Below are 27,274 nucleotides of genomic sequence, written 5' to 3'. Positions count from 1 at the left end.
TATCTATCTATCTATCTCTCTCTATCCTCTCTCTCTCTCTCTCTCTCTCTCTCTCTCTCTATCTATCTACCCTACCTCACTACCTACCTCTCTACCTACCTCTCGATCTCTCTACCTCTACCCTCTCTATCTTTACCCTCTCTATCTCTCTACCTCTATCTCTCTACTTCTATCTCTACCTCTACCTCTTTCTCTATCTCTCTATCTCTATCTCTCTATCTCTCGATCTCTCTATCTCTCTATCTCTCTAACTCTCTATCTCTCTATCTCTCTATCTCTATCTCTATCTCTATCTCTATCTCTATCTCTCAATGTCTCTCTCTCTCTTCCAAACCGGCCCACTTCGTGCCGTTTACCATGTTGCCGTCCGCCATCGAGACAGTGACACTATTGGTCAACCACGTCGTCCGTCTCCACGGGGTCCCTACGCACATCGTGTAGGACCGGGGCCCCAGTTCATGTCCAGGGTGCTCTTCCTAATCCGGTTTTCCTTCACCCTCACATACTGCCCAGCGACCAAGAACACGAAGCCCAACGCCCTCTCGCGGGTCCACGAACCGGTGGGGAAAGAATATCACGTGGAACCCATCCTGCCCGGCTGTCAGATCGTGGGGGCGCTCCAGTGTGAGATAGAACGGAAGGTCCAGGAGGCGTTGCAAGGTACCCCGGCTCCCGATAACTGGGGCATGAACAGGGAGACTGTTCGTGCCCCGGCGCTGCCCTCTGAGGTGCTGCAGTGGGTACATTCCTCCAAGCTGGCTTGGCACCCCAGGGTGAGCCTCACCACACACCTCGTCGCCCAGCGGACTTTGTGAAGGCCTGCCCGTCATGCGCCTGCGGCAAGGTATCCTCCCAACCCCTGGCGGAGCTGCTCCGTCCCTTACCGGGCCCTCCGCACCCTTGGTCCCACATATCGCTGGACTTCATCACTGGCCTCCCCCCATCCAGTGGTAAGACGGTGATCCTTACTATAGTGGACCGGTTTTCCAAACCGGCCCACTTCGTGCCGTTTACCATGTTGCCGTCCGCCATCGAGACAGTGACACTATTGGTCAACCACGTCGTCCGTCTCCACGGGGTCCCTACGCACATCGTGTAGGACCGGGGCCCCAGTTCATGTCCCGGGTCTAGTAGCGGTTCTGCAGGGCCATGGGTGCGTCCGCCAACTTGTCCTCCGGATATCACCCCCAGTCCAACGGCCAGACTGAGCGGAAGAACCAACACCTGGAGGCGGCTCTGCGCTGTGTGTGCCTCCATCATCCCTCGGCCTGGGCCGTGCAGCTCCCGTGGGTGGAATACGCCCACAACACACTGGTCCCCTCAGCCACAGGTCGGTCATCGTTCATGTCGGCCTACGGCTGCCAGCCGCCACTCTTCCGCACACAGGAGGGAGAGGTGGAGGTCCCGTCGATACAGCACCACCTTCGGCGGGCCCATCGGGGGTGGAGGGAGACCAGGGCAGCCCTGTCACGCACGGCGGCCGGGAACCAGAGGGTTCTGGATCCCCGTTGTCACCCCGCGCCGGCTAACCAGGTGGGCCAGAAGGTGTGGCTGTCCACGAGGGACCTGCGGCTGGCCGGGACTTCACCCAAGTGGGGGTGAAGTTTGCGGACCCCTTCACCGTAGAGTCCATCATCAGCCTGGCAGTCTGGCCGCAGTCTGGCACCGGCTGCCCGCTTCCATGAAGGTCCATTCGATGTTCCATGTGTCGGTCATCAAGCCGGTGAAATCCAGCCCCTTGGCCCCTCCCTCTGTCCAGCCTCCCCCTCCGCAGATGGTGGACGGAGGACTGGTCTACACCGTGCCTGGAGATCCTGGACTAACGTCGCAAGGGTAGGGGCTTCCAGTACCTGGTCGACTGTGACGGCTACGGACCGGCGTATCGTCAGTCGGTCCCCCGAGCCTGGATCCTGGACCCGTTACACCTAAGGGCGTTCCACGAGGCTTAGCCGTCCAAGCCGGGTGGGCCGCCAGGAGGCGTCCGTTGTAGGGACCCGACCTCCACCAGCTGCTGTCAATCCCCTAATCACCTACTCTGGGACATTTCAACTCGTCGCTCGCACTTCTCTCGCCGGTTTCTTGGACTTCTGCCAGTACGATTCGTTGCTTCGCGAGAGGTATTTGTTGGCCGCAATCGCGTAAGTCTGTTGATTGTCGGGATCGCGTGCTTTTGCACCCCTGTGTGTCTTTTTATTTTTCATGCTTGTTAGGCTGGATGGATCGCCCCCACCCGCCTACTCGCTGTGCTGCTTTTGTGGTTTATTTTGTCACGTTTATCCGGGTCCGTGGTATTACCGGACCCGCGGTTTTTGTTATAATAAATTTGCTGCCAGCACCTACGTCTCTGCCACCTGGTTAGGGATCCAACCCATTCATTAACGTTCCGACGAGTCAGCTGTTCCTGTCACGCTCAGAACGGGACACAGTGCATTGAAGATGGGTCGTGGCTGGGTCTTCCATCTGTCATGTTCTGAGCAAGACAGAAAGCAGCTGACTCGTTGGAACGTAGTGGAATATTTGGATCCCAAAGGAGGCGACAGAGACAGATAATCCTTGCATGATGTTTATTCACAAATAGAAGGCGCTGGTCCAAAAACATGCGGACCAGGGGAATAACAAATAAAGAGGACTAAAACACAGCGAGTAGGAAGGCAAGGCTTGAACTGATCCACCTACTACGCCTAAAAGCAAATCGCACACGGTGGTGCAAAAGTACGCACAATCCCGGAAGACAAATCAAAATTACGGGACGCGGGGGGAAAACACCTCGGGCCGGATAAACTCACGCACCGAAGAGAGGGTCCAGTGTCCGGTTGAGATGCGAGGTAAGACCAATCATCCGGCACTAGCGAGGTGACCACGACCCGTATAAATACACCGTGTCCGTGATTAGGAAATAGACAGCAGGTGGTGGGAGCGGGGAGAAGCGACCACGCCCCCAGCTGTCAATCCGCACGTGACACCAACACGACGAAGACCCGAAGCACACAGCCAGGAAATCCAAGAAGTGGCTCCGTAAGAAGCATATCAAGGTAGTAAGACATTGTTCGTAACTTTAAATATGCACATCTAACCTACAATCCATTGATAAAAATAGCTAACAACAAACTCCTGACCTGTCAACTAATAAGTTTTCCCCGTATTGTATGTTTTTTTATCATTTCAAACAATGTACAGCGTACTACTTTTATACTTTTTTTAGTTGTGAAACAATCTTACAAAGACCATTTTGGCTCAAATTCAGTTCGTCTAAACTGCTGATAACCAACGACAATGCTGCCACCAATCGCCACTATTGTCATTGAAAACCAGCAAAAGTAATCGTCAATCGTATTTCTATATTTTTTTTAGCACTGCATACGGTTGGATTGATAAAAGCATAACGTGTACATGCACAGCAAGCTGTCTTCATTTCCTCTTGTTAGAGTTTTTTATCATGTTAAATAATGTATAACGTACTACCACGGGAATTATAATCAGTTATACGGGCAGCTATTAGCCAAGGTTGACGCGGGTTTGAGTGAAACTCAAACTCGCGTAATTTTCAAATTTTCGTTAACAAAGTATAACTCCTGGAAATGCTTGGGAGTAATCCTCACGAAACGACTGTAGTTTTCTTTTACTTTTCACACCTGCCATTAAATGACAATGCTAAGAACAATGCTAACCCTTGAGTTTCGATTGCAGGAATGAGCCGTCACTCTGGATTCAAGGAAAGACCCGGACCTTGTGCATGCGCAATTCATCTAAAGGAAACGAAAGCTGGCACTGTGCCAATCACCTTTCTCGTGTTTTCGCCTCTTCCTACTCAGGAAACTGAGGTCTTTTGGAGTTCAGGGGTCAAAATACTTTCTATGACTCTGTGGCGGCTTCAGCCATCCACTATGGAATTGTCTGTTGGTCAGGAAGCATCACCACCCGGGACAGGAAAAGATTGGAGCACCTTGTCAAGAGGGCCAGTTCTGGACTGGGCTGCTTGCTGTACTCTCTGGAGGAGGTGGGCAACAGACGGACACTAGCTAAACTAAAAGCTATGATGGACAGCCCCTCCCACCCCCTCCTGCCCACCCTGACAGCACTGGGTAGCTCCTTCAGCCAGAGACTATTACACCCGCGCTGCAAGAAGGAGAGGTACCGCCGCTCGTTTCTACCGACTGCTGTCAGGCTTTGCAATTCTCAATGATCACATGTGAAAAAAAATGGACACTTGTAAATATGGGTTGATGCAATATATAATATGCATTTCTTGATACTTGCACTATGTACAGTTTTTTTATGAAACTGTTTTGCACATTTACATTAGCATAGTATACAGTTGACATTTTTATTTTATTATTCTTAGAATATCTTGTTCTCTATCCTTTAACCCCCCACCCATCCCCTTTCAATTGCTGCTGTGGACTGCAAATGTCCCCATTGTGCGACAAATAAAGGTTTTCTTATTCTGATTCTAATTTAAACGTTGAGTACTTACTATGTTGACGATTTTTGATTTATTGTTTTTATTGGAAACTGCAATTTTCATTATTAACCGATAACCCGGAATGGGAAAATGAAAACCCTTGTTTTTATGCCAAAAACGGAGTAGTTGGCAGGTATAGTATGAGTGTGCGCAAACACTAAAAAAACTAAAGGAAACGTTTGACCTCTGTAACAGCAAACAAATGTGACTGTACCAAATATTAACATTTATTTTCTCAGGTGTTCAAACACTTATTTACAAAATCATACATTGTGATTTCTGGATTTGTCTTTTTAGTTTATCTCTCTCACGGTGGACATGCACCTATGATGAAAATTTTAGACCCCTCCTTGATTTCTAAGTGGGAGAAATAGCAAAATAGCACGGCGTTCAAATACTTATTTTCTTTACTGTACATATACAGATAGAGACAGAAACAGAAAGAGAAAGAAAAAAATAGTGCAGGTTATTTCTACTGCTGCAGCATGCTTTAAGACAAGCTACGTTTATGCCGAGAGGCAAAACAATGAAAGTCGGAGATGAAACAGCACTGACTGCAATGTTGTACCAATCCATTTTCCAGTTTGAGTCTTTGTATTCCAACATTATTCAAATGACTTGTTTGCTGAATGTCGCTTGAAGTAGTCCTGCTTCCATTGAGTCGGTATTTTTCCAATGTAAAATTTGCTTACATCCATTGGAGGATTTGCTGCATGTTTTGAATATATTTTGTATCACACCAGTGTGCTGCAGTACAGTGTTAAATAAACATTGGTATAGAGTAATGCCTTTGTGTTCTACCTTGCAAGATCACTGACGTGAATCGTGGGAACAATGTTGTTGCCCTTTCCAAAGACTGGTATTTCATTTTCTTGTCCAAGCCATGAGAGCTATACAAGCAGAATAAAAATTTATTAAAAAACAAAACAGACCATGGCTCGCACTAATATTGCATCATATGCAAATAGTCAAAAAGTCAAAAAGCATAATTCCATAATGACCTCACAATTATAGAAAGCAAAGTACAATCATGCAAAATCACAATATAACAGAACACGACTATGTCATAATAATCAGCAGTTCAGAATGAATAATCCGGTAATAACATGACAAAATAAATGACATGGCGAAGATTAGAGATTGTAGGTTAAAATCCAGGTTCTGGCCTTTCAGTATGGAGTTTGCATCTTCTCCCCGTACATGTGTGAGTGTATTCTAATATCCCAAAAACATGCAGGCTACGGGTAGGTTAATTGTATACTCTAAACCAGGGGTGGGCAAACCTTTTGGCTCAGGGGCCACATTGATTTTTAAAATTTGACAGGCGGGCCCGGTCAGCATAAAATATACAGTAAAGTCTCGTTATATCGATATTCAAGGGAGTCCGAAAAAATATCGATATAACCGGGACTATCGATATATCCGACCCTGTTTGCATGTAATTTTCTCCGTGCGTGCATAGAAATAGTATCGATATAACCGGGACTATCGATATATCCGATATCGATATAACGAGACTTTACTGTATTAACAAAAAAACATTAACAAAAGAAAACCATTAAAGTCTGAGCATACTTTTATTCATGAGAACAGTGAAACAACTTTGGGACAATATATGTCCTGTATGAACACCCAAGTATGTTGACAAGTATGTGTGACAACACAAGTGTAACAAAAGTCAAACCGCTGTTTTCGAACGTCTCAGTTCTCAATTCGGTTTTCAACCTAAAATGTCTGGGATTTTATTAAAATCGGACATTGTTCTCAGGTAGCATTCCATTGTGAGTAGGCGTGTTTCTATTATTCAACCAGTGACGTGCAGTCAGGGGAGGCAGGTGAGGCTGTGCTTCACTTGTCATCATGGAAATATCAAATGAAAAAATAAATTAATTTGTACTTTAAAGTTCTTTTCCATTAAACTTCACCATTTTTGGATTTTTTTTTCAAAATCGCTGAAATTTCACATTTTCAAATACTCAGTAGAGACGAGCGGTGAGGCAGCAGCCGGCTGAGCTTCACCATGGATTGCGCAATGACTATGCTAACTGTGCAGGCTTGCTCTGCAGTGAGACCGCATTGCTGTCCCTCTGCATATCGCTATTAAAGTGTTCAAAAACTTTTAAGATATGAACTAAATTTCTACACTTTAGCTGGTGTATATAATGTACAGTCACTGTACATTATAAACACTGTACAATAGCGTTTATTTTATTTTATTTTTATCAAAACTGTGTGCATAGGTGAGGCACACAGTTCTCCTGCCTCATGACAGGGGGCGCTGGTGATTCCAGAGATTCTGCTTGCGACTCCTCGGCTGCAGAATAAAATTTGTGACAACAAGCTACAGCAAAGATTGAGCAAGTTAAGTGCAACCATCCAGTCATTGTTTCGTGTTGCTTCGCCTTATTTTCAGAATGGAGGATTACATATCTAAATTGAAAGAATTTTCGAAACTGGACTTTCCATCGAAGCAGGAGATAATTAAAGGAAGACCAACACCGGACTGTATAGCTCACAAACGGCTGTATGATCTCCTGGATGTAAATCTCCTGGAAGGAGGAGACTGCTGAGCGGTTGCGCCTTTTCGGCAGCACAAATATGCCAGCACTGTTTTTGATTGGGAGGAATGTCAGTGCCATTTGACTGTAATTCCTGGACAGCCCTGGGGCGATTCTGCTTTTTTTGCGCCTGTAATGGGTTGCATTTTCACAGCCCCACCTTGTTCAGTGGAAAGGTTGTTGTGTTGTACAGTTTACGGCTGAATGGATGCATGACTTGAGGAGCCCCCGATGAGAAGAAAGGAGCGTCAGCACAGAGTGCCGATGCATATGTCTGTTTAGAATTAAAGCGGATTTACGTGGACACACATGATATGAGAATCTATCTTCGTCATTGGATGCTACAGCTTAGCTTGTAGTAGACATGCAATATCCACCATGAGGTCCTTGATCCACTGATGAAAAGGACACTTTGATATTCTCCTCTTTCATCTACAACTGCTTCAAGGGTGCAGTGTGCAGAAAGTGCTTAAGATTGAATGATTGTCTGTGTCTTCATGTTGTCAGATTTGATAGATCCAACTTTGTGATTGAAGAGTTATCACTTATTTGAATGTAAAAAATCAAGCAGGAACCAAAGTGGAAAATAAAAAGATTAGTTAATCTTCCTTACAGCGTCGAGACATGTTACTCCATCAAGGAAGAGCAGCGAGAGAGCGAGCCCCTCCCTCACCCGAGGTAGTTCTACAGGAATGACATCATTTCAAAAGAGCCTATCAGCTACTAGATACAAAGGTGAAAGTTCAAAAGCAGACTGAACTAAGAATGTTTAAAGTAACGGTTTACACTAAACTACAAATATGTAAAGTAACAAGTTAGACGAAACTAAAGAAATAGAGTAGAAATTAAATGTAACATCAGATGTTTAAGGATGTGTATATAAAATTATCCTATCATTTCCCCCCTGTTGCACATTCAAAACATCAGTACATACATCTCCAAAACGGTTTTTAGTATGAACATCATAAACTAATGGGACAGGGAGACAATCCCATAGAGAAGGCAGAAACCTCTGATCTAATTAATGTACAGTACCCCCAGTAGAAGCGACCACACTCTGGCCATGGCATAAAATTCCAAATAACAACACAATGTCCCCATCACGCATTTGTTGGTACAAAATCTTCGCGTAATTAACATAGGAACTGGTGATCATAGAGGTCACCATCGCGGGTAAACAAGGAACAATACAACCAATGACTAATAAGAAAAAGCACGATCACGACAGGTATAAACAGTCTAAGCAAAGTCGTATACCAACGGCCTGCAAAGAGCATGGAAAAGCTCCAGAGGTGATCAGGATGTTGATCTTTGGCCATCGCATCTCTAAGTTTCCTGATAACAGAGAGGCATTAGTAATGTTTTTTATAGATTTATAGAATGGGCTTTTCGGGTATATATACGTGCAACCAAGTGTCACCAACCATAGCCCAGACGGCCCTTGTGGGGCTGTCTACAGGTCTAAAAACCTTCTATTTTGCAGCACCATTTGTGTAATTGCCGCAATTCCAGTGTTTTGCATCTCATCCACTTTCAAACTGGCATTTACAAACACTTGAAATCTGTAATCAATTGTGTCAATTCGTAGCATGTTTTTATCTACTCCAATTTGCGGAAAAAGAGCTAACATTACTTTACTACCCGTGTTATGGTGTTTGAAGTGTTCCGGAACATCAGTTCCCCAGATGGAACCATGAGGCTTAATCAATACTTGTCTCTTAACATGATGGTGTACCGGATGACTGGTGACAATAAACGTGTTGTTGGTTACCCTAACCGGTAAACGTAATCCGAAAGCGAGCAGGGGAATAAAAGTAAACAATTTCCAACCACATAACCACCAAAGATGCAAAGATACGGGCAAAACGGTGACATTAGTAGTTGTGTTAAGTTCATACTGTCTACTTGTTATCTAAATTATAAAAGATTCTTTTCTTACAGACACTGGCTTTTTTAGGTGTTCGATACATGTTTCAGCGTATACTTCCGCCTTCGTCAGAGTTTCACGGATGTTGTTATGACGCGCCTTTTTCAGCTGACTATGAGGGCGTGAAATACCTGTCAGAAATGACAGGCAAGTCACGCTACCTCGCGCTCCGCTCGTCCCTCCAGGATACTGCTCCAGCTGGTTGAGATCTTGTAAGCTCCCTCATCCCTGTTGATGGTCCTTGGTTCTCGCTTCCGGATTTCAATGGCCTCCCTGATCCAGCGCTGATGTTTGTTTTCTTCGGTGCGGATGACTCTGGCCTTCTACCAGTCCATGATGTGATTCTCTCTTTTGCAGTGGTGTAGTGATGGCTGATTTATGGTATTCCTGTTGTGCTTGTTCTTTTATTGCTCTTGTATTGTTGCTGTCTCCTTCTCACACTCCTTCTTGTGCTCATTTTTCCTTGTATTAAAACTCCTTCGTATTCCTCCGATGTATGATTTTTTGCATGATTTGCTTGTGATTTCATAAATTGAGTTGCATTTATTTTCCAGGTGTATTTTGTCCTATGGGTGTACTAAGATCTGTCATAGTGTTGTGTGTGGTTTGACAGGTGTGTTTATGTTGTCGTTGTACTAAAGGAAGTCGGAAGTAGTCGCCGAAACATGTCAGGTATTTGAACACCGACAATACACTGTCTGTAAGTAAGGAATCTGCTTAACAACAGTGTTTATGTTGTGTTTCCTCATTGCTATTTGTATGCGTTCTGTGATCTCGCTCACGTATAGCAATGTTACCTATGGCAATGTTACCATTCCTCTGTGTGTTTTTTCTTTCTCCCCTGTCTTGTGTTGTTTTTGTTTTTGACCTGCCTGCACCTTTAGTTATTGCCCATTTAGGACATTTTTGTAGTGCATGTTGTATGTGTTTTTCCTCCTTTGTTCTGTCCTCTACCCCTACCAAACCCCTACTAAACGAAAATAAAATAACCAAACAGTCATACAACCACCTGGTACCTCCAGCAAACATCATCCCCAAGATTTACGGCACTACTACCAGACATGAGAGGATCTGGTCTGAAGTTGACTGGAACAAATCTGAACTCTTTTGGATCGGTTGTTACAAAACTGTGTCAGCAACAATGACAAGGTTTCTTCAGCTGTCATGTGTACTTCTTTGAAGTGTCGGACGTTTCGCTTCTTATCCAAGATCCTTCTTCAGCAAACTAAAGTCTTACTGGTAGTATCAGCCTTATATATATATATCCCTACTGTCCAGACATGGCGGTGCCGGACACTGCTATGATAGGTCCCTGCTCTTAGGTTGGGGGGGGGGCAGAGGACTACTCCCTGCAGCTCCACTGATTGTTCCTATTGTCCTGAATAACGACTCGCCTGATTGCCCCATTTGCTCCGGTATCACCTCATCAGCATTACTAATCCTATGTTGCCTAAGAAGGCTGTTGTACGAATTATCCAAATTGAACTCCACACCACTTTATCGGTTTAGTGAAGGATTTAGCTGTTTTACGAAAATCGCTTATTTTACTCCCCTTTCAAACCATCTATGTTCTTTCGCTAAGATTTTAACCTCATTGTCGTCAAATGAGTGGTTGCTAGCTTTTAGGTGCATATTTACTGCCGATACAGGCCCACTAGTATTATCCCTGTGATGTTGATGAAGTCTTTTTTTGGTGTTGGAATCTTGGGCACTGGGACCAGGCATGACGTTTCCACAGCTGTGGACTCTGCCCAGCTTCAGGCTCAGGTTGAACAAGTGCGGACAAGTCAACAGCTGGGCGAGCAGGCTTGAGGAGTCGGGATGATGTCATCCGGACCTGCTGCTTCCTCACGCTCGACTCCTCATGTCCTCACTGACCTGCCAGTTGGTGACAGCACAGGTGCAGACCAGGGCATGGGCTAGTGGGCAAGCGGTTGGGAGGTGGGATGTTGGTTGTGGAATGGTCGTGATGAGGGGGCAGGGAGGGAAGGCCACAGTGGAGTTGGTGCAGGTGCAGCTACAGGGAAGTGGCGGTGGGCCGGGGGCTGGCGTCTTGTCAAACGATTGAAAAAGCGGTTGAGTTCATCTGCCCAGTCCTTGTCTTTGTTCGTTCAATGTACTGGGCTTTTGTGGCCTGAGTGTCTTTTCGCATCACACAGCGCATTGCATGGCTTGCTGCTCTCATCATTGTACTCACAAAAACACCCCTTTAGAGTATTGAAAACATGGTTCTCGTCATGACAGGCAAGGATACAGTTGATGATACAACCAGGGTACATCATCGTAAAAGGACCTATCCTTGCAAAAACGAGGCACTTTGATAATTCCTTGGAATGAACAACCTTGTATGAAACAAGGGTGTCTCGTTTGGGCACATCATTTATAATCTCAATATATACAGCTTGGAAAAAACTCTTCACGCCCAATCATGAGACACGCGATCAGTAACTTAGATTAATGTGTCTGATAATGAAAATCTTTCTGCCAACAGTTTCCATAGTGTAGTGGTTATCACGTTCGTCTAACACGCGAAAGGTCCCCAGTTCGAAACTGGGTGGAAACAATCACAGTTCACTTTTGAACTGCTGTGAAAAACGCCCTCATGAAAATCTAAAATTCACAACAAGGCTCCATATAACCACACTGTCAGTTCATGGACATCCTGATTTTAAACTAAGAGCAGTCATGTGTTTCCATTGTGTAATGGTTGTCATGTTTCTCTCACACACGACAGGTCCACAGTCCGAACCTGGGTGGAAACAATCCCAGCTCACTTTGGATTTACTGTGACAATCTAAAAATTACAACAATGCTCCATACACCCACACTGTCAGTTCAGTGACATCGACACCCTGATTTGAAACAGGCATGAGTCGTCTGTTTCCATAATGTAGTGGTTTACATGTCCGTCTCACACACGAAAGGTCCACAGTTCCAAATTGGGTGGTAATAATCCCACCTGGTTTTTGGTCGGCTGTAAGAAACGTCGTGTTCAAAATACTAAAGTTCACAACAATTCCCCATCAAGGAATTGAGAACTGAATCATGAAAATGCCATAATTCACAAAAATACCCCATAGAGTATTGAAAACATGGTTCTCCTCATGACAGACAAAGATACAGTTGACGATACAACCAGGTAAAATCATCTTAAAAGGACCTATTCAAGCCAAATCAAGACGCACTTTTATAATGCCTTAGCATGAACAACGTGATATGAAACAAGGGTGTCTAGTTTGTTCACATGGTTTGTCGTGTTTCTCAGAATCGTCTCACACAGAAATTGTCCCGAGTTTGAAACTGGGGAAAAATCCCAATGTTTTTTTCATGAGGAGTGAAAAACTACATCATCGACAAGTTTAAAGTGATAGCCACTCCCCGTCAGGGAATCGAACCCTGGTCTTCCGCGTGACAGGCGGAGATACTGTCCACTATACTAACGAGGAACACGTTGTACCATGAAGCTATTACCGCCCAAACACCAGACATTCTGTCAGGAAACTTGGTTTACAGGTCTGATTGATAAAAAAGAAATTAAAAACAAAGGTATCACGTCTTTCCACAGTGTAGTGTTTATCACATTTGTCTCCCACGCACGAGAGTACCTGGTCTGAAGTTGGCTGGAAATAATCCTAATTCTTTTGGATTGGTTGTTAAAAACTGTGTCGGCCATACATTTTCAATTTAGATCAACTATGCATCAGGGAATAAAACCATAGTTTTCCATGTGCCAGGCAGAGATATATACCACTATAATCTTAAAATATCCAGGTTGGAAAAAACTCTTCACGCCCAATCATGAGACACGCCATCAGTAAATGAGATTAACGTGTCTGAAAATGAAAATATCTCTGCCAACAGTTTCCATTGTGTCGTGCTTATAACGTTCGTCTAAAACACGAAAGGTCCTCAATTCAAACGTGGGTGGAAACAATCACCGCTCACTGCTGATCTGCTGTGAAAAACGCCATCTAGAAAATCTAAAATTCACAACAAGGCTCCGGAAAACCACACTGTCAGTTCAATGACACGGAAACCCTGATTTCAAACAGTTATGAGTGATCTGTTTCCATAGTGTAGTGGTTATCACGTTCGTCTCACACACGAGAGGTCCCCAGTTCGAAACTGGGTGGAAACAATCCCAGCTCAATTTTGATTTACTGTCAAAAACGTCATAGTGAAAATCTAAAAATTACAACAACGTTCCATAGAGCCACACTGTCAGTTCAGTGACATGGACACCCTGATTTGAAACAGGCATGATTCGTCTGTTTCCATAATGTAGTGGTTCACATGTTCGTCTCACACACGAAAGGTCCACAGTTCAAAATTGGGTGGTAATAATCCCACCTGGTTTTTGGTCGGCTGTAAAAAAAACGTCCTGTTCAAAATACTAAAGTTCACAACAATTCCCCATGAGGGAATCGAGAATTGAATCATGAAAATGCCATAATTCACAAAAACACCCCTTTAGAGTATTGAAAACATGGTTCTCCTTATGACAGGCAAGGATACAGTTGACGATACAACCAGGGTACATCATCTTAAAAGGACCTATCCTTGCAAAAACGAGGCACTTTGATAATTCCTTGGCATGAACAACCTTGTATGAAACAAGGGTGTCTCGTTTGGGCACATCATTTATAATCTCAATATATGCAGCTTGGAAAAAACTCTTCACGCCCAATCATGAGACACGCCATCAGTAAATGAGATTAACGTGTCTGATAATGTAAATGTTTCTGCCAACAGTTTCCATCGTGTAGTGGTTATCACGTTCGTCTAACACGCGAAAGGTCCCTTGTTCGAAACTGGGTGGAAACAATCATGGTGCACTTTTGAACTGCTGTGAAAAACGCCCTCATGAAAATCTAAAATTCACAACAAGGCTCCATATAACCACACTGTCAGTTCATGGACATCCTGATTTTAAACTATTAGGAGTCATGTGTTTCCATAGTGTAATGGTTGTCATGTTTCTCTCACACACGACAGGTCCACAGTCCGAACCTGGGTGGAAACAATCCCAGCTCACTTTGGATTTACTGTGACAATCTAAAAATTACAACAATGCTCCATACACCCACACTGTCAGTTCAGTGACATCGACACCCTGATTTGAAACAGGCATGAGTCGTCTGTTTCCATAATGTAGTGGTTTACATGTTCGTCTCACACACGAAAGGTCCACAGTTCCAAATTGGGTGGTAATAATCCCAACTCGTTTTTGGTCGGCTGTAAGAAACGTCGTGTTCAAAATACTAAAGTTCACAACAATTCCCCATGAGGGAATCAAGAACTGAATCATGAAAATGCCATAGTTCACAAAAACACCCCTTTAGAGTATTGAAAACATGGTTCTCTTCATGACAGGCAAGGATACAGTTGACGATACAACCAGGGTACATCATCTTAAAAGGACCTATCCTTGCAAAAACGAGGCACTTTGATAATTCCTTGGCATGAACAACCTTGTATGAAACAAGGGTGTCTCGTTTGGGCACATCATTTATAATCTCAATATATGCAGCTTGGAAAAAACTCTTCACGCCCAATCATGAGACACGCGATCAGTAACATAGATCAATGTGTCTGAAAATGAAAATACCTCTGCCAACAGTTTCCATAGTGTAGTGGTTATCACGTTCGTCTAACACGCGAAAGGTCCCCTGTTCGAAACTGGGTGGAAACAATCACGGTTCACTTTTGAACTGCTGTGAAAAACGCCCTCATGAAAATCTAAAATTCACAACTGGGCTCCATATAACCACACTGTCAGTTCATGGACATCCTGATTTTAAACTATTAGGAGTCATGTGTTTCCATAGTGTAATGGTTGTCATGTTTCTCTCACACACGACAGGTCCACAGTCCGAACCTGGGTGGAAACAATCCCAGCTCACTTTGGATTTACTGTGACAATCTAAAAATTACAACAATGCTCCATACACCCACACTGTCAGTTCAGTGACATCGACACCCTGATTTGAAACAGGCATGAGTCGTCTGTTTCCATAATGTAGTGGTTTACATGTCCGTCTCACACACGAAAGGTCCACAGTTCCAAATTGGGTGGAAAGAATCCCAGCTGGTTTTTGGTCAGCGGTGAAAAACGTCTTGAACAAAATACTAAAGTTCACAACAATTCCCCATCAAGGAATTGAGAACTGAATCATGAAAATGCCATAATTCACAAAAATACCCCTTAGAGTATTGAAAACATGGTTCTCCTCATGACAGGCAAAGATACAGTTGACGATACAACCAGGTAAAATCATCTTAAAAGGACCTATTCAAGCCAAATCAAGACGCACTTTCATAATGCCTTAGCATGAACAAGGTGATATGAAACAAGGGTGTCTAGTTTGTACACATGGTTTGTCGTGTTTCTCAGAATCGTCTCAAGCAGAAATTGTCTCGAGTTTGAAACTGGGGAAAAATCCCAATGTTTTTTTCATGAGGAGTGAAAAACTACATCATCCACAAGTTTAAAGTGATAGCCACTCCCCGTCAGGGAATCGAACCCTGGTCTTCCGCGTGACAGGCGGAGATACTGTCCACTATACTAACGAGGAACACATTATACCATGAAGCTATTACCGCCCAAACACCAGACATTCTGTCAGGAAACTTGGTTTACAGGTCTGGTTGATAAAAAAAGACATTAAAAACAAAGGTATCACGTCTTTCCACAGTGTAGTGTTTATCACATTTGTCTCACACGCATGAGAGTAGCTGGTTTGAAGTTGGCTGGAAACAATCCTAATTCTTTTGGATTGGTTGTTAAAAACTGTGTCGGCCATACATTTTCAACTTAGATCAACTATGCATCAGGGAATAAAACCATAGTTTTCCATTTGCCAGGCAGAGCTATATACCACTATAATCTTAAAATATCCAGGTTGGAAAAAACTCTTCACGCCCAATCATGAGACACGCCATCAGTAAATGAGATTAACGTGTCTGAAAATGAAAATACCTCTGCCAACAGTTTCCATAGTGTAGTGGTTATCACGTTCGTCTAACACGCGAAAGGTCCCCAGTTCGTAACTGGGTGGAAACAATCACGGTTCACTTTTGAACTGCTGTGAAAAACGGCCTCATGAAAATCTAAAATTCACAACAAGGCTCCATATGACCACACTGTCAGTTCATGGACATCCTGATTTTAAACTATTAGGAGTCATGTGTTTCCATAGTGTAATGGTTGTCATGTTTCTCTCACACACGACAGGTCCACAGTCCGAACCTGGGTGGAAACAATCCCAGCTCACTTTGGATTTACTGTGACAATCTAAAAATTACAACAATGCTCCATACACCCACACTGTCAGTTCAATGACATCGACACCCTGATTTGAAACAGGCATGAGTCGTCTGTTTCCATAATGTAGTGGTTTACATGTCCGTCTCACACACAGAAGGCCCACAGTTCCAAATTGGGTGGAAAGAATCCCAGCTGGTTTTTGGTCAGCGGTGAAAAACGTCCTGAACAAAATACTAAAGTTCACAACAATTCCCAATCAAGGAATTGAGAACTGAATCATGAAAATGGCATAATTCACAAAAATACCCCTTAGAGTATTGAAAACATGGTTCTCCTCATGACAGGCAAAGATACAGTTGACGATACAACCAGGTAAAATCATCTTAAAAGGACCTATTCATGCCAAATCAAGACGCACTTTTATAATGCCTTAGCATGAACAAGGTGATATGAAACAAGGGTGTCTAGTTTGTTCACATGGTTTGTCGTGTTTCTCAGAATCGTCTCAAACAGAAATTGTCTCGAGTTTGAAACTGGGGAAAAATCCCAATGTTTTTTTCATGAGGAGTGAAAAACTACATCATCCACAAGTTTAAAGTGATAGCCACTCCCCGTCAGGGAATCGAACCCTGGTCTTCCGCGTGACAGGCGGAGATACTGTCCACTATACTAACGAGGAACACATTATACCATGAAGCTATTACCGCCCAAACACCAGACATTCTGTCAGGAAACTTGGTTTACAGGTCTGGTTGATAAAAAAAGACATTAAAAACAAAGGTATCACGTCTTTCCACAGTGTAGTGTTTATCACATTTGTCTCACACGCATGAGAGTAGCTGGTTTGAAGTTGGCTGGAAACAATCCTAATTCTTTTGGATTGGTTGTTAAAAACTGTGTCGGCCATACATTTTCAACTTAGATCAACTATGCATCAGGGAATAAAACCATAGTTTTCCATTTGCCAGGCAGAGCTATATACCACTATAATCTTAAAATATCCAGGTTGGAAAAAACTCTTCACGCCCAATCATGAGACACGCCATCAGTAAATGAGATTAACGTGTCTGAAAATGAAAATACCTCTGCCAACAGTTTCCATAGTGTAGTGGTTATCACGTTCGTCTAACACGCGAAAGGTCCCCAGTTCGAAACTGGGTGGAAACAATCACGGTTCACTTTTGAACTGCTGTGAGAAACGGCCTCATGAAAATCTAAAATTCACAACAAGGCTCCATATGACCACACTGTCAGTTCATGGACATACTGATTTTAAACTATTAGGAGTCATGTGTTTCCATAGTGTAATGGTTGTCATGTTTCTCTCACACACGACAGGTCCACAGTCCGAACCTGGGTGGAAACAATCCCAGCTCACTTTGGATTTACTGTGACAATCTAAAAATTACAACAATGCTCCATACACCCACACTGTCAGTTCAGTGATATCGACACCCTGATTTGAAACAGGCATGAGTCGTCTGTTTCTATAATGTAGTGGTTTACATGTCCGTCTCACACACGAAAGGTCCACAGTTCCAAATTGGGTGGAAAGAATCCCAGCTGGTTTTTGGTCATCGGTGAAAAACGTCCTGAACAAAATACTAAAGTTCACAACAATTCCCAATCAAGGAATTGAGAACTGAATCATGAAAATGGCATAATTCACAAAAATACCCCTTAGAGTATTGAAAACATGGTTCTCCTCATGACAGGCAAAGATACAGTTGACGATACAACCAGGTAAAATCATCTTAAAAGGACCTATTCAAGCCAAATCAAGACGCACTTTTATAATGCCTTAGCATGAAGAACGTGATATGAAACAAGGGTGTCTAGTTTGTTCACATGGTTTGTCGTGTTTCTCAGAATCGTCTCACACAGAAATCGTCCCGAGTTTGAAACTGGGGAAAAATCCCAATGTTTTTTTCATGAGGAGTGAAAAACTACATCATCAACAAGTTTAAAGTGATAGCCACTCCCCGTCAGGGAATCGAACCCTGGTCTTCCGCGTGACAGGCGGAGATACTGTCCACTATACTAACGAGGAACACATTATACCATGAAGCTATTACCGCCCAAACACCAGACATTCTGTCAGGAAACTTGGTTTACAGGTCTGGTTGATAAAAAAAGACATTAAAAACAAAGGTATCGCGTCTTTCCACAATGTAGTGTTTATCACATTTGTCTCACACGCATGAGAGTACCTGGTCTGAAGTTGGCTGGAAACAATCCTAATTCTTTTGGATTGGTTGTTAAAAACTGTGTCGGCCATACATTTTCAACTTAGATCAACTATGCATCAGGGAATAAAACCATAGTTTTCCATTTGCCAGGCAGAGCTATATACCACTACAATCTTAAAATATCCAGGTTGGAAAAAACTCTTCACGCCCAATCATGAGACACGCCATCAGTAAATGAGATTAACGTGTCTGAAAATGAAAATATCTCTGCCAACAGTTTCCATTGTGTAGTGCTTATCACGTTCATCTAAAATACGAAAGGTCCTCAGTTCAAACCTGGGTGGAAACAATTACCGCTCACTGCTGATCTGCTGTGAAAAACGCCATCATGAAAATCTAAAATTCACAACAAGGCTCCGGAAAACCACACTGTCAGTTCAGTGACACGGACACCCTGATTTCAAACTGTTATGTGTGATGTTTCCATAATGTAGTGGTTCACATGTTCGTCTCACACACGAAAGGTCCAAAGTTTGAAACTGGGTGGAAACAATCCCAGCTCAATTTTGATTTACTGTGAAAAACGTCATAATGAAAATCTAAAAATTACAACATCGTTCCATAGAGCCACACTGTCAGTTCAGTGACATGGACACCCTGATTTGAAACAGGCATGATTCGTCTGTTTCCATAATGTAGTGGTTTACATGTTCGTCTCACACACGAAAGGTCCACAGTTCCAAATTGGGTGGTAATAATCCCACCTGGTTTTTCGTCGGCTGTAAAAAACGTCCTGTTCAAAATACTAAAGTTCACAACAATTCCCCATGAGGGAATCAAGAACTGAATCATGAAAATGCCATAGTTCACAAAAACACCCCTTTAGAGTATTGAAAACATGGTTCTCTTCATGACAGGCAAGGATACAGTTGACGATACAACCAGGGTACATCATCTTAAAAGGACCTATCCTTGCAAAAACGAGGCACTTTGATAATTCCTTGGCATGAACAACCTTGTATGAAACAAGGGTGTCTCGTTTGGGCACATCATTTATAATCTCAATATATGCAGCTTGGAAAAAACTCTTCACGCCCAATCATGAGACACGCCATCAGTAAATGACATTAACGTGTCTGAAAATGAAAATATCTCTGCCAACAGTTTCCATTGTGTAGTGCTTATCACGTTCGTCTAACACTCAGTTCAAACCTGGGTGGAAACAATCACCGCTCACTGCTGATCTGCTGTGAAAAACGCCATCATGAAAATCTAAAATTCACAACAAGGCTCCGGAAAACCACACTGTCAGTTCAGTAACACGGACACCCTGATTTCAAACTGTTATGAGTGATCTGTTTCCATAGTGTAGTGGTTATCACGTTCGTCTCACACACGAGAGGTCCCCAGTTCGAAACTGGGTGGAAACAATCCCAGGTCAATTTTGATTTACTGTGAAAAACGGCATCATGAAAATCTGAAAATGACAACAATGCTTGATCCAGCCACACAGGAAGTTCAGTGACATGGACACCCTGATTTGTAAAAGGCATGAGTCGTCTGTTTCCATAATGTAGTGGTTAACACGTTCGTCTCACACACGAAAGGTCCAAAGTTTGAAACTGGGTGGAAACAATCCCAGCTCAATTTTGATTTACTGTGAAAAACGTCATAATGAAAATCTAAAAATTACAACAACGTTCCATAGAGCCACACTTTCAGTTCAGTGACATGGACACCCTGATTTGAAACAGGCATGATTCGTCTGTTTCCACAATGTAGTGGTTTACATGTTCGTCTCACACACGAAAGGTCCACAGTTCCAAATTGGGTGGTAATAATCCCACCTGGTTTTTGGTCGGCTGTAAAAAACGTCCTGTTCAAAATACTAAAGTTCACAACAATTCCCCATGAGGGAATCGAGAACTGAATCATGAAAATGCCATAATTCACAAAAACACCCCTTTAGAGTATTGAAAACATGGTTCTCCTCATGACAGGCAAGGATACAGTTGACGATACAACCAGGGTACATCATCTTAAAAGGACCTATCCTTGCAAAAACGAGGCACTTTGATAATTCCTTGGCATGAACAACCTTGTATGAAACAAGGGTGTCTCGTTTGGGCACATCATTTATAATCTTAATATATGCAGCTTGGAAAAAAACTCTTCACGCCCAATCATGAGACACGCGATCAGTAACATAGATCAATGTGTCTGATAATGTAAATGTTTCTGCCAACAGTTTCCATAGTGTAGTGGTTATCACGTTCGTCTAACACGCGAAAGGTCCCCAGTTCGAAACTGGGTGGAAACAATCATGGTTCACTTTTGAACTGCTGTGAAAAACGCCCTCATGAAAATCTAAAATTCACAACAAGGCTCCATATGACCACACTGTCAGTTCATGGACATCCTGATTTTAAACTATTAGGAGTCATGTGTTTCCATAGTGTAATGGTTGTCATGTTTCTCTCACACACGACAGGTCCACAGTCCGAACCTGGGTGGAAACAATCCCAGCTCACTTTGGATTTACTGTGACAATCTAAAAATTACAACAATGCTCCATACACCCACACTGTCAGTTCAGTGACATCGACACCCTGATTTGAAACAGGCATGAGTCGTCTGTTTCCATAATGTAGTGGTTTACATGTCCGTCTCACACACGAAAGGTCCACAGTTCCAAATTGGGTGGAAAGAATCCCAGCTGGTTTTTGGTCAGCGGTGAAAAACGTCCTGAACAAAATACTAAAGTTCACAACAATTTCCCATCAAGGAATTGAGAACTGAATCATGAAAATGCCATAATTCACAAAAATACCCCTTAGAGTATTGAAAACATGGTTCTCCTCATGACAGGCAAAGATACAGTTGACGATACAACCAGGTAAAATCATCTTAAAAGGACCTATTCATGCCAAATCAAGACACACTTTTATAATGCCTTAGCATGAACAACGTGATATGAAACAAGGGTTTATAGTTTGTTCACATGGTTTGTCGTGTTTCTCAGAATCGTCTCACACAGAAATCGTCCCGAGTTTGAAACTGGGGAAAAATCCCAATGTTTTTTTCATGAGGAGTGAAAAACTACATCATCTACAAGTTTAAAGTGATAGCCACTCCCCGTCAGGGAATCGAACCCTGGTCTTCCGCGTGACAGGCGGAGATACTGTCCACTATACTAACGAGGAACACATTATACCATGAAGCTATTACCGCCCAAACACCAGACATTCTGTCAGGAAACTTGGTTTACTGGTCTGGTTGATAAAAAAAGACATTAAAAACAAAGGTATCACGTCTTTCCACAATGTAGTGTTTATCACATTTGTCTCACACGCATGAGAGTACCTGGTCTGAAGTTGGCTGGAAACAATCCTAATTCTTTTGGATTGGTTGTTAAAAACTGTGTCGGCCATACATTTTCAACTTAGATCAACTATGCATCAGGGAATAAAACCATAGTTTTCCATTTGCCAGGCAGAGCTATATACCACTACAATCTTAAAATATCCAGGTTGGAAAAAACTCTTCACGCCCAATCATGAGACACGCCATCAGTAAATGAGATTAACGTGTCTGAAAATTAAAATATCTCTGCCAACAGTTTCCATTGTGTAGTGCTTATCACGTTCATCTAAAATACGAAAGGTCCTCAGTTCAAACCTGGGTGGAAACAATCACCGCTCACTGCTGATCTGCTGTGAAAAACGCCATCATGAAAATCTAAAATTCACAACAAGGCTCCGGAAAACCACACTGTCAGTTCAGTGACACGGACACCCTGATTTCAAACTGTTATGTGTGATGTTTCCATAGTGTAGTGGTTATCACGCCCGTCTCACACACGAGAGGTCCCCAGTTTGAAACTGGGTGGAAACAATCCCGGCTCAATTTTGATTTACTGTGAAAAACGGCATCATGAAAATCTGAAAATGACAACAATGCTTGATCCAGCCACACAGTAAGTTCAGTGACATGGACACCCTGATTTGTAAAAGGCATGAGTCGTCTGTTTCCATAATGTAGTGGTTAACACGTTCGTCTCACACACGAAAGGTCCAAAGTTTGAAACTGGGTGGAAACAATCTCAGCTCAATTTTGATTTACTGTGAAAAACGTCATAATGAAAATCTAAAAATTACAACAACGTTCCATAGAGCCACACTGTCAGTTCAGTGACATGGACACCCTGATTTGAAACAGGCATGATTCGTCTGTTTCCATAATGTAGTGGTTTACATGTTCGTCTCACACACGAAAGGTCCACAGTTCGGAATTGGGTGGCAATAATCCCACCTGGTTTTTTGTCGGCTGTAAAAAAACGTCCTGTTCAAAATACTAAAGTTCAAAACAATTCCCCATTAGGGAATCGAGAACTGAATCATGAAAATGCAATAATTCACAAAAACACCCCTTTAGAGTATTGAAAACATGGTTCTCCTCATGACAGGCAAGGATACAGTTGACGATACAACCAGGGTACATCATCTTAAAAGGACCTATCCTTGCAAAAACGAGGCACTTTGATAATTCCTTGGAATGAACAACCTTGTATGAAACAAGGGTGTCTCGTTTGGGCACATCATTTATAATCTCAATATATGCAGCATGGAAAAAACTCTTCACGCCCAATCATGAGACACGCGATCAGTAACTTAGATTAATGTGTCTGATTATGAAAATGTTTCTACCAACAGTTTCCATAGTGTAGTGGTTATCACGTTCGTCTAACACGCGAAAGGTCCCCAGTTCGAAACTGGGTGGAAACAATCACAGTTCACTTTTGAACTGCTGTGTAAAACGCCCTCATGAAAATCTAAAATTCACAACAAGGCTCCATATAACCACACTGTCAGTTCATGGACATCCTGATTTTAAACTATTAGGAGTCATGTGTTTCCATAGTGTAATGGTTGTCATGTTTCTCTCACACACGACAGGTCCACAGTCCGAACCTGGGTGGAAACAATCCCAGCTCACTTTGGATTTACTGTGACAATCTAAAAATTACAACAATGCTCCATACACCCACACTGTCAGTTCAGTGACATCGACACCCTGATTTGAAACAGGCATGAGTCGTCTGTTTCCATAATGTAGTGGTTTACATGTTCGTCTCACACACGAAAGGTCCACAGTTCCAAATTGGGTGGTAATAATCCCACCTGGTTTTTGGTCGGCTGTAAGAAACGTCCTGTTCAAAATACTAAAGTTCACAACAATTCCCCATCAAGGAATTGAGAACTGAATCATGAAAATGCCATAATTCACAAAAATACCCCTTAGAGTATTGAAAACATGGTTCTCCTCGTGACAGGCAAAGATACAGTTGACGATACAACCAGGTAAAATCATCTTAAAAGGACCTATTCATGCCAAATCAAGACACACTTTTATAATGCCTGAGCATGAACAACGTGATATGAAACAAGGGTTTCTAGTTGGTTCACATGGTTTGTCGTGTTTCTCAGAATCGTCTCACACAGAAATCGTCCCGAGTTTGAAACTGGGGAAAAATCCCAATGTTTTTTTCATGAGGAGTGAAAAACTACATCATCGACAAGTTTACAGTGATAGCCACTCCCCGTCAGGGAATCGAACCCTGGTCTTCCACGTGACAGGCGGAGATACTGTCCACTATACTAACGAGGAACACATTATACGATGAAGCTATTACCGCCCAAACACCAGACATTCTGTCAGGAAACTTGGTTTACAGGTCTGATTGATAAAAAAGAAATTAAAAACAAAGGTATCACGTCTTTCCACAGTGTAGTGTTTATCACATTTGTCTCCCACGCACGAGAGTACCTGGTCTGAAGTTGGCTGGAAATAATCCTAATTCTTTTGGATTGGTTGTTAAAAACTGTGACGGCCATACATTTTCAACTTAGATCAACTATGCATCAGGGAATAAAACCATAGTTTTCCATGTGCCAGGCAGAGATATATACCACTATAATCTTAAAATATCCAGGTTGGAAAAAACTCTTCACGCCCAATCATGAGACACGCCATCAGTAAATGAGATTAACGTGTCTGAAAATGAAAATATCTCTGCCAACAGTTTCCATTGTGTAGTGCTTATCACGTTCGTCTAAAACACGAAAGGTCCTCAGTTCAAACCTGGGTGGAAACAATCACCGCTCACTGCTGATCTGCAGTGAAAAACGCCATCATGAAAATCTAAAACTCACCACAAGGCTCCGGAAAACCACACTGTCAGTTCAATGACACGGACACCCTGATTTCAAACGGTTATGAGTGATCTGTTTCCATAGTGTAGTGGTTATCACGTTCGTCTCACACACGAGAGGTCCCCAGTTCGAAACTGGGTGGAAACAATCCCAGCTCAATTTTGATTTACTGTGAAAAACGTCATAATGAAAATCTAAATATTACAACAACGTTCCATAGAGCCACACTGTCAGTTCAGTGACATGGACGCCCTGATTTGAAACAGGCATGATTCGTCTGTTTCCATAATGTAGTGGTTTACATGTTCGTCTCACACACGAAAGGTCCACAGTTCCAAATTGGGTGGTAATAATCCCACCTGGTTTTTCGTCGGCTGTAAAAAACGTCCTGTTCAAAATACTAAAGTTCACAACAATTCCCCATGAGGGAATCGAGAACTGAATCATGAAAATGCCATAGTTCACAAAAACACCCCTTTAGAGTATTGAAAACATGGTTCTCCTCATGACAGGCAAGGATACAGTTGACGATACAACCAGGGTACATCATCTTAAAAGGACCTATCCTTGCAAAAACGAGGCACTTTGATAATTCCTTGGCATGAACAACCTTCAGAATCAGAATCAGAATCAGAATCAGAATACCTTTATTTGTCCCGCAATGGGGAAATTTGCAGTCCACAGCAGCAATTGAAGAGGGATGGGGTTGGGGTGGGAGTGAAAGGGTAGAAAACAAGATATTCTAAGCATAACAAAATAAAAATGTCAACTGTATACTGTGCAAATGTAGATGTGCAAAAACCGTTCTATAAACAAGACTGTACATAGTGCAGAATCAAGAGATGCATTTAGATATATTGCAACAACCCATATTTACAAGTGTCCAGTTTTTTTTTGTTTTTTTTCACATGTGATCATTGGGAATTGTGAAGCCTGACAGCAGTCGGTAGGAACGAGCGGCGGTACCTCTCCTTCTTGCAGCGCGGGTGTAATAGTCTCTGGCTAAAGGAGCTACCCAGAGCTGTCAGGATGGGCAGGAGGGGGTGGGAGGGGCTGTCCGTCATAGCTTTTAGTTTAGCTAGCGTCCGTCTGTTGCCCACCTCCTCTAGAGAGTCCAGCGAGCAGCCCACGACAGAACTGGCCCGCTTGACAAAGCGCTCCAGTCTTTTTCTGTCCCGGGTGGTGATGCTGCCTGACCAGCAGACAATGCCATAGTGGATGGCTGATGCCACCACAGAGTCATAGAAAGTCTTTAGGAGTGACCCCTGAACTCCAAAAGACCTCAGTTTCCTGAGGAGGAAGAGGCGACTCTGTCCCTTTTTGATTAGGGCATCCGTGTTTGTTGTCCAGTCCAGTTTATTGTTGAGAGTAACACCCAGGTACTTGTAGGAGGTCACCCTCTCAATGTCCGAACCCTGGATGTTCAATGGTGCAGGTGACGATTGTTTCCTGCAGAAATCCACCACCAGCTCCTTGGTTTTGCCAGTGTTGATCTGGAGGTGATTCTGCTGGCACCAGTCCACAAAGTCCTTTGTCAGTCCCCTGTACTCCCTATCGTCTCCCTCTGTAATGAGGCCGACAATAGCTGAGTCGTCAGAGAACTTCTGAAGGTGGCAGGTTGGGGTGTTGTAGTTGAAGTCCGAGGTGTAGAGGGTGAAGAGGAATGGAGCAAGGACTGTTCCCTGCGGCGCTCCGGTGCTGCAGAGAAGCCTGCCCGACTCACAGTTCTTTACTCTCACGTACTGTGGCCTGTTTGTGAGGTAATCTGTAATCCAGGATGTGAGGTGATGGTCGACTCCGGCATGCCGCAGCTTGTCCCCCAGTAGACTTGGCTGGATGGTGTTGAAGGCACTGGAGAAATCGAAGAATGTGATCCTCACCGTGCTCCCAGCATTCTCCAGGTGCAGCAACGCCGTATGGAGGAGGTAGATGATGGCATCCTCCACACCGATGCTGGGCTGGTAGGCAAACTGCAGCGGGTCCAGTGATGAGCTTGCCAGCGGTCGCAGGTGGGCGAGGACGAGTCTCTCCAGCGTCTTCATCAGGTGAGACGTCAGCGCCACCGGTCTGTAGCTGTTGAGCTCTTTGGGGTTGGCAATCTTGGGCACTGGGACCAGGCATGACGTTTTCCACAGCTGTGGAACTCTGCCCAGCTTCAGGCTCAGGTTGAACAAGTGCTGGACAATGTCACACAGCTGGTCGGAGCAGGTCTTGAGGAGTCGGGAACTGATGTCATCCGGACCTGCTGCCTTCCTCACCTTCATCCTCCTCAGTTGGTTCCTCACCTGCGCAGTTGTGACAGACAGGCAGGAACCAGGAGGCAGAGTGGCGGCTGAGGGTGTGGCAACGGTTGGGAGGGCAGATGTTGGTTGTGGAAAGCTGGTCGTGAGAGGGGGCAGGGAGGGTAAGGCCACAGTGAGAGTTGGTGCAGGTGCAGCTACAGGTGAAGTTGACGGTGGGCCGGGGGCGGCTGGCGTCTTGTCAAACCGATTGAAAAAGCGGTTGAGTTCATCTGCCCAGTCCTTGTCTTTTTCGTTCAATGTCACTGGGCTTTTGTGGCCTGAGATGTTTTTCAGGCCCTTCCAGACACCAGCGACATTGCTGGCTTGCAGCTGCTCCTCCATTTTCATCCTGTAGGCCTTCTTCCCCTCTCTGATCT

General features: G+C 43.6%; 1 protein-coding gene and 18 non-coding genes across 23 annotated transcripts in view; 12 read left to right on the top strand and 7 right to left on the bottom strand.

Annotated features, from left to right (window-relative positions):
* The window catches only part of ak7b (adenylate kinase 7b), a 135,148-nt gene that overhangs the window by 48,130 nt on the left and 59,744 nt on the right, over positions 1-27,274 (bottom strand). For all 5 annotated transcript variants that reach the window (XM_089003875.1, XM_089003876.1, XM_089003878.1 and 2 more), the window contains one exon: positions 5,264-5,352. In XM_089003875.1, the coding sequence (XP_088860001.1) occupies positions 5,264-5,352 (89 nt within the window). The remainder of the gene's footprint in view (positions 1-5,263; positions 5,353-27,274) is intronic.
* trnav-aac (transfer RNA valine (anticodon AAC)) lies at positions 11,438-11,510 on the top strand. Its single transcript has one exon. It is a non-coding gene; the product is annotated as a tRNA-Val (tRNA).
* trnad-guc (transfer RNA aspartic acid (anticodon GUC)) lies at positions 12,322-12,393 on the bottom strand. Its single transcript has one exon. It is a non-coding gene; the product is annotated as a tRNA-Asp (tRNA).
* Positions 13,013-13,085, top strand: trnav-cac (transfer RNA valine (anticodon CAC)). Its single transcript has one exon. It is a non-coding gene; the product is annotated as a tRNA-Val (tRNA).
* Positions 13,699-13,771, top strand: trnav-aac (transfer RNA valine (anticodon AAC)). The gene has a single exon. It is a non-coding gene; the product is annotated as a tRNA-Val (tRNA).
* On the top strand, positions 14,567-14,639 carry trnav-aac (transfer RNA valine (anticodon AAC)). Its single transcript has one exon. It is a non-coding gene; the product is annotated as a tRNA-Val (tRNA).
* trnad-guc (transfer RNA aspartic acid (anticodon GUC)) lies at positions 15,451-15,522 on the bottom strand. Its single transcript has one exon. It is a non-coding gene; the product is annotated as a tRNA-Asp (tRNA).
* On the top strand, positions 15,938-16,010 carry trnav-aac (transfer RNA valine (anticodon AAC)). Its single transcript has one exon. It is a non-coding gene; the product is annotated as a tRNA-Val (tRNA).
* Positions 16,822-16,893, bottom strand: trnad-guc (transfer RNA aspartic acid (anticodon GUC)). Its single transcript has one exon. It is a non-coding gene; the product is annotated as a tRNA-Asp (tRNA).
* Positions 17,309-17,381, top strand: trnav-aac (transfer RNA valine (anticodon AAC)). The gene has a single exon. It is a non-coding gene; the product is annotated as a tRNA-Val (tRNA).
* trnad-guc (transfer RNA aspartic acid (anticodon GUC)) lies at positions 18,193-18,264 on the bottom strand. The gene has a single exon. It is a non-coding gene; the product is annotated as a tRNA-Asp (tRNA).
* Positions 19,761-19,833, top strand: trnav-cac (transfer RNA valine (anticodon CAC)). Its single transcript has one exon. It is a non-coding gene; the product is annotated as a tRNA-Val (tRNA).
* On the top strand, positions 20,651-20,723 carry trnav-aac (transfer RNA valine (anticodon AAC)). Its single transcript has one exon. It is a non-coding gene; the product is annotated as a tRNA-Val (tRNA).
* Positions 21,535-21,606, bottom strand: trnad-guc (transfer RNA aspartic acid (anticodon GUC)). The gene has a single exon. It is a non-coding gene; the product is annotated as a tRNA-Asp (tRNA).
* trnav-cac (transfer RNA valine (anticodon CAC)) lies at positions 22,225-22,297 on the top strand. Its single transcript has one exon. It is a non-coding gene; the product is annotated as a tRNA-Val (tRNA).
* trnav-aac (transfer RNA valine (anticodon AAC)) lies at positions 23,115-23,187 on the top strand. The gene has a single exon. It is a non-coding gene; the product is annotated as a tRNA-Val (tRNA).
* trnad-guc (transfer RNA aspartic acid (anticodon GUC)) lies at positions 23,999-24,070 on the bottom strand. Its single transcript has one exon. It is a non-coding gene; the product is annotated as a tRNA-Asp (tRNA).
* Positions 24,485-24,557, top strand: trnaf-aaa (transfer RNA phenylalanine (anticodon AAA)). Its single transcript has one exon. It is a non-coding gene; the product is annotated as a tRNA-Phe (tRNA).
* trnav-cac (transfer RNA valine (anticodon CAC)) lies at positions 24,690-24,762 on the top strand. Its single transcript has one exon. It is a non-coding gene; the product is annotated as a tRNA-Val (tRNA).

This window comes from Hippocampus bargibanti, linkage group LG09 (genome assembly GCF_051943395.1).
Source record: "Hippocampus bargibanti isolate YZ-2025 linkage group LG09, ASM5194339v1, whole genome shotgun sequence".
Lineage (NCBI taxonomy): Eukaryota > Metazoa > Chordata > Actinopteri > Syngnathiformes > Syngnathidae > Hippocampus > Hippocampus bargibanti.
The sequence above is the reverse complement of the archived record's forward strand: the minus strand, read 5'-3'. Positions and strand labels throughout refer to the sequence as shown.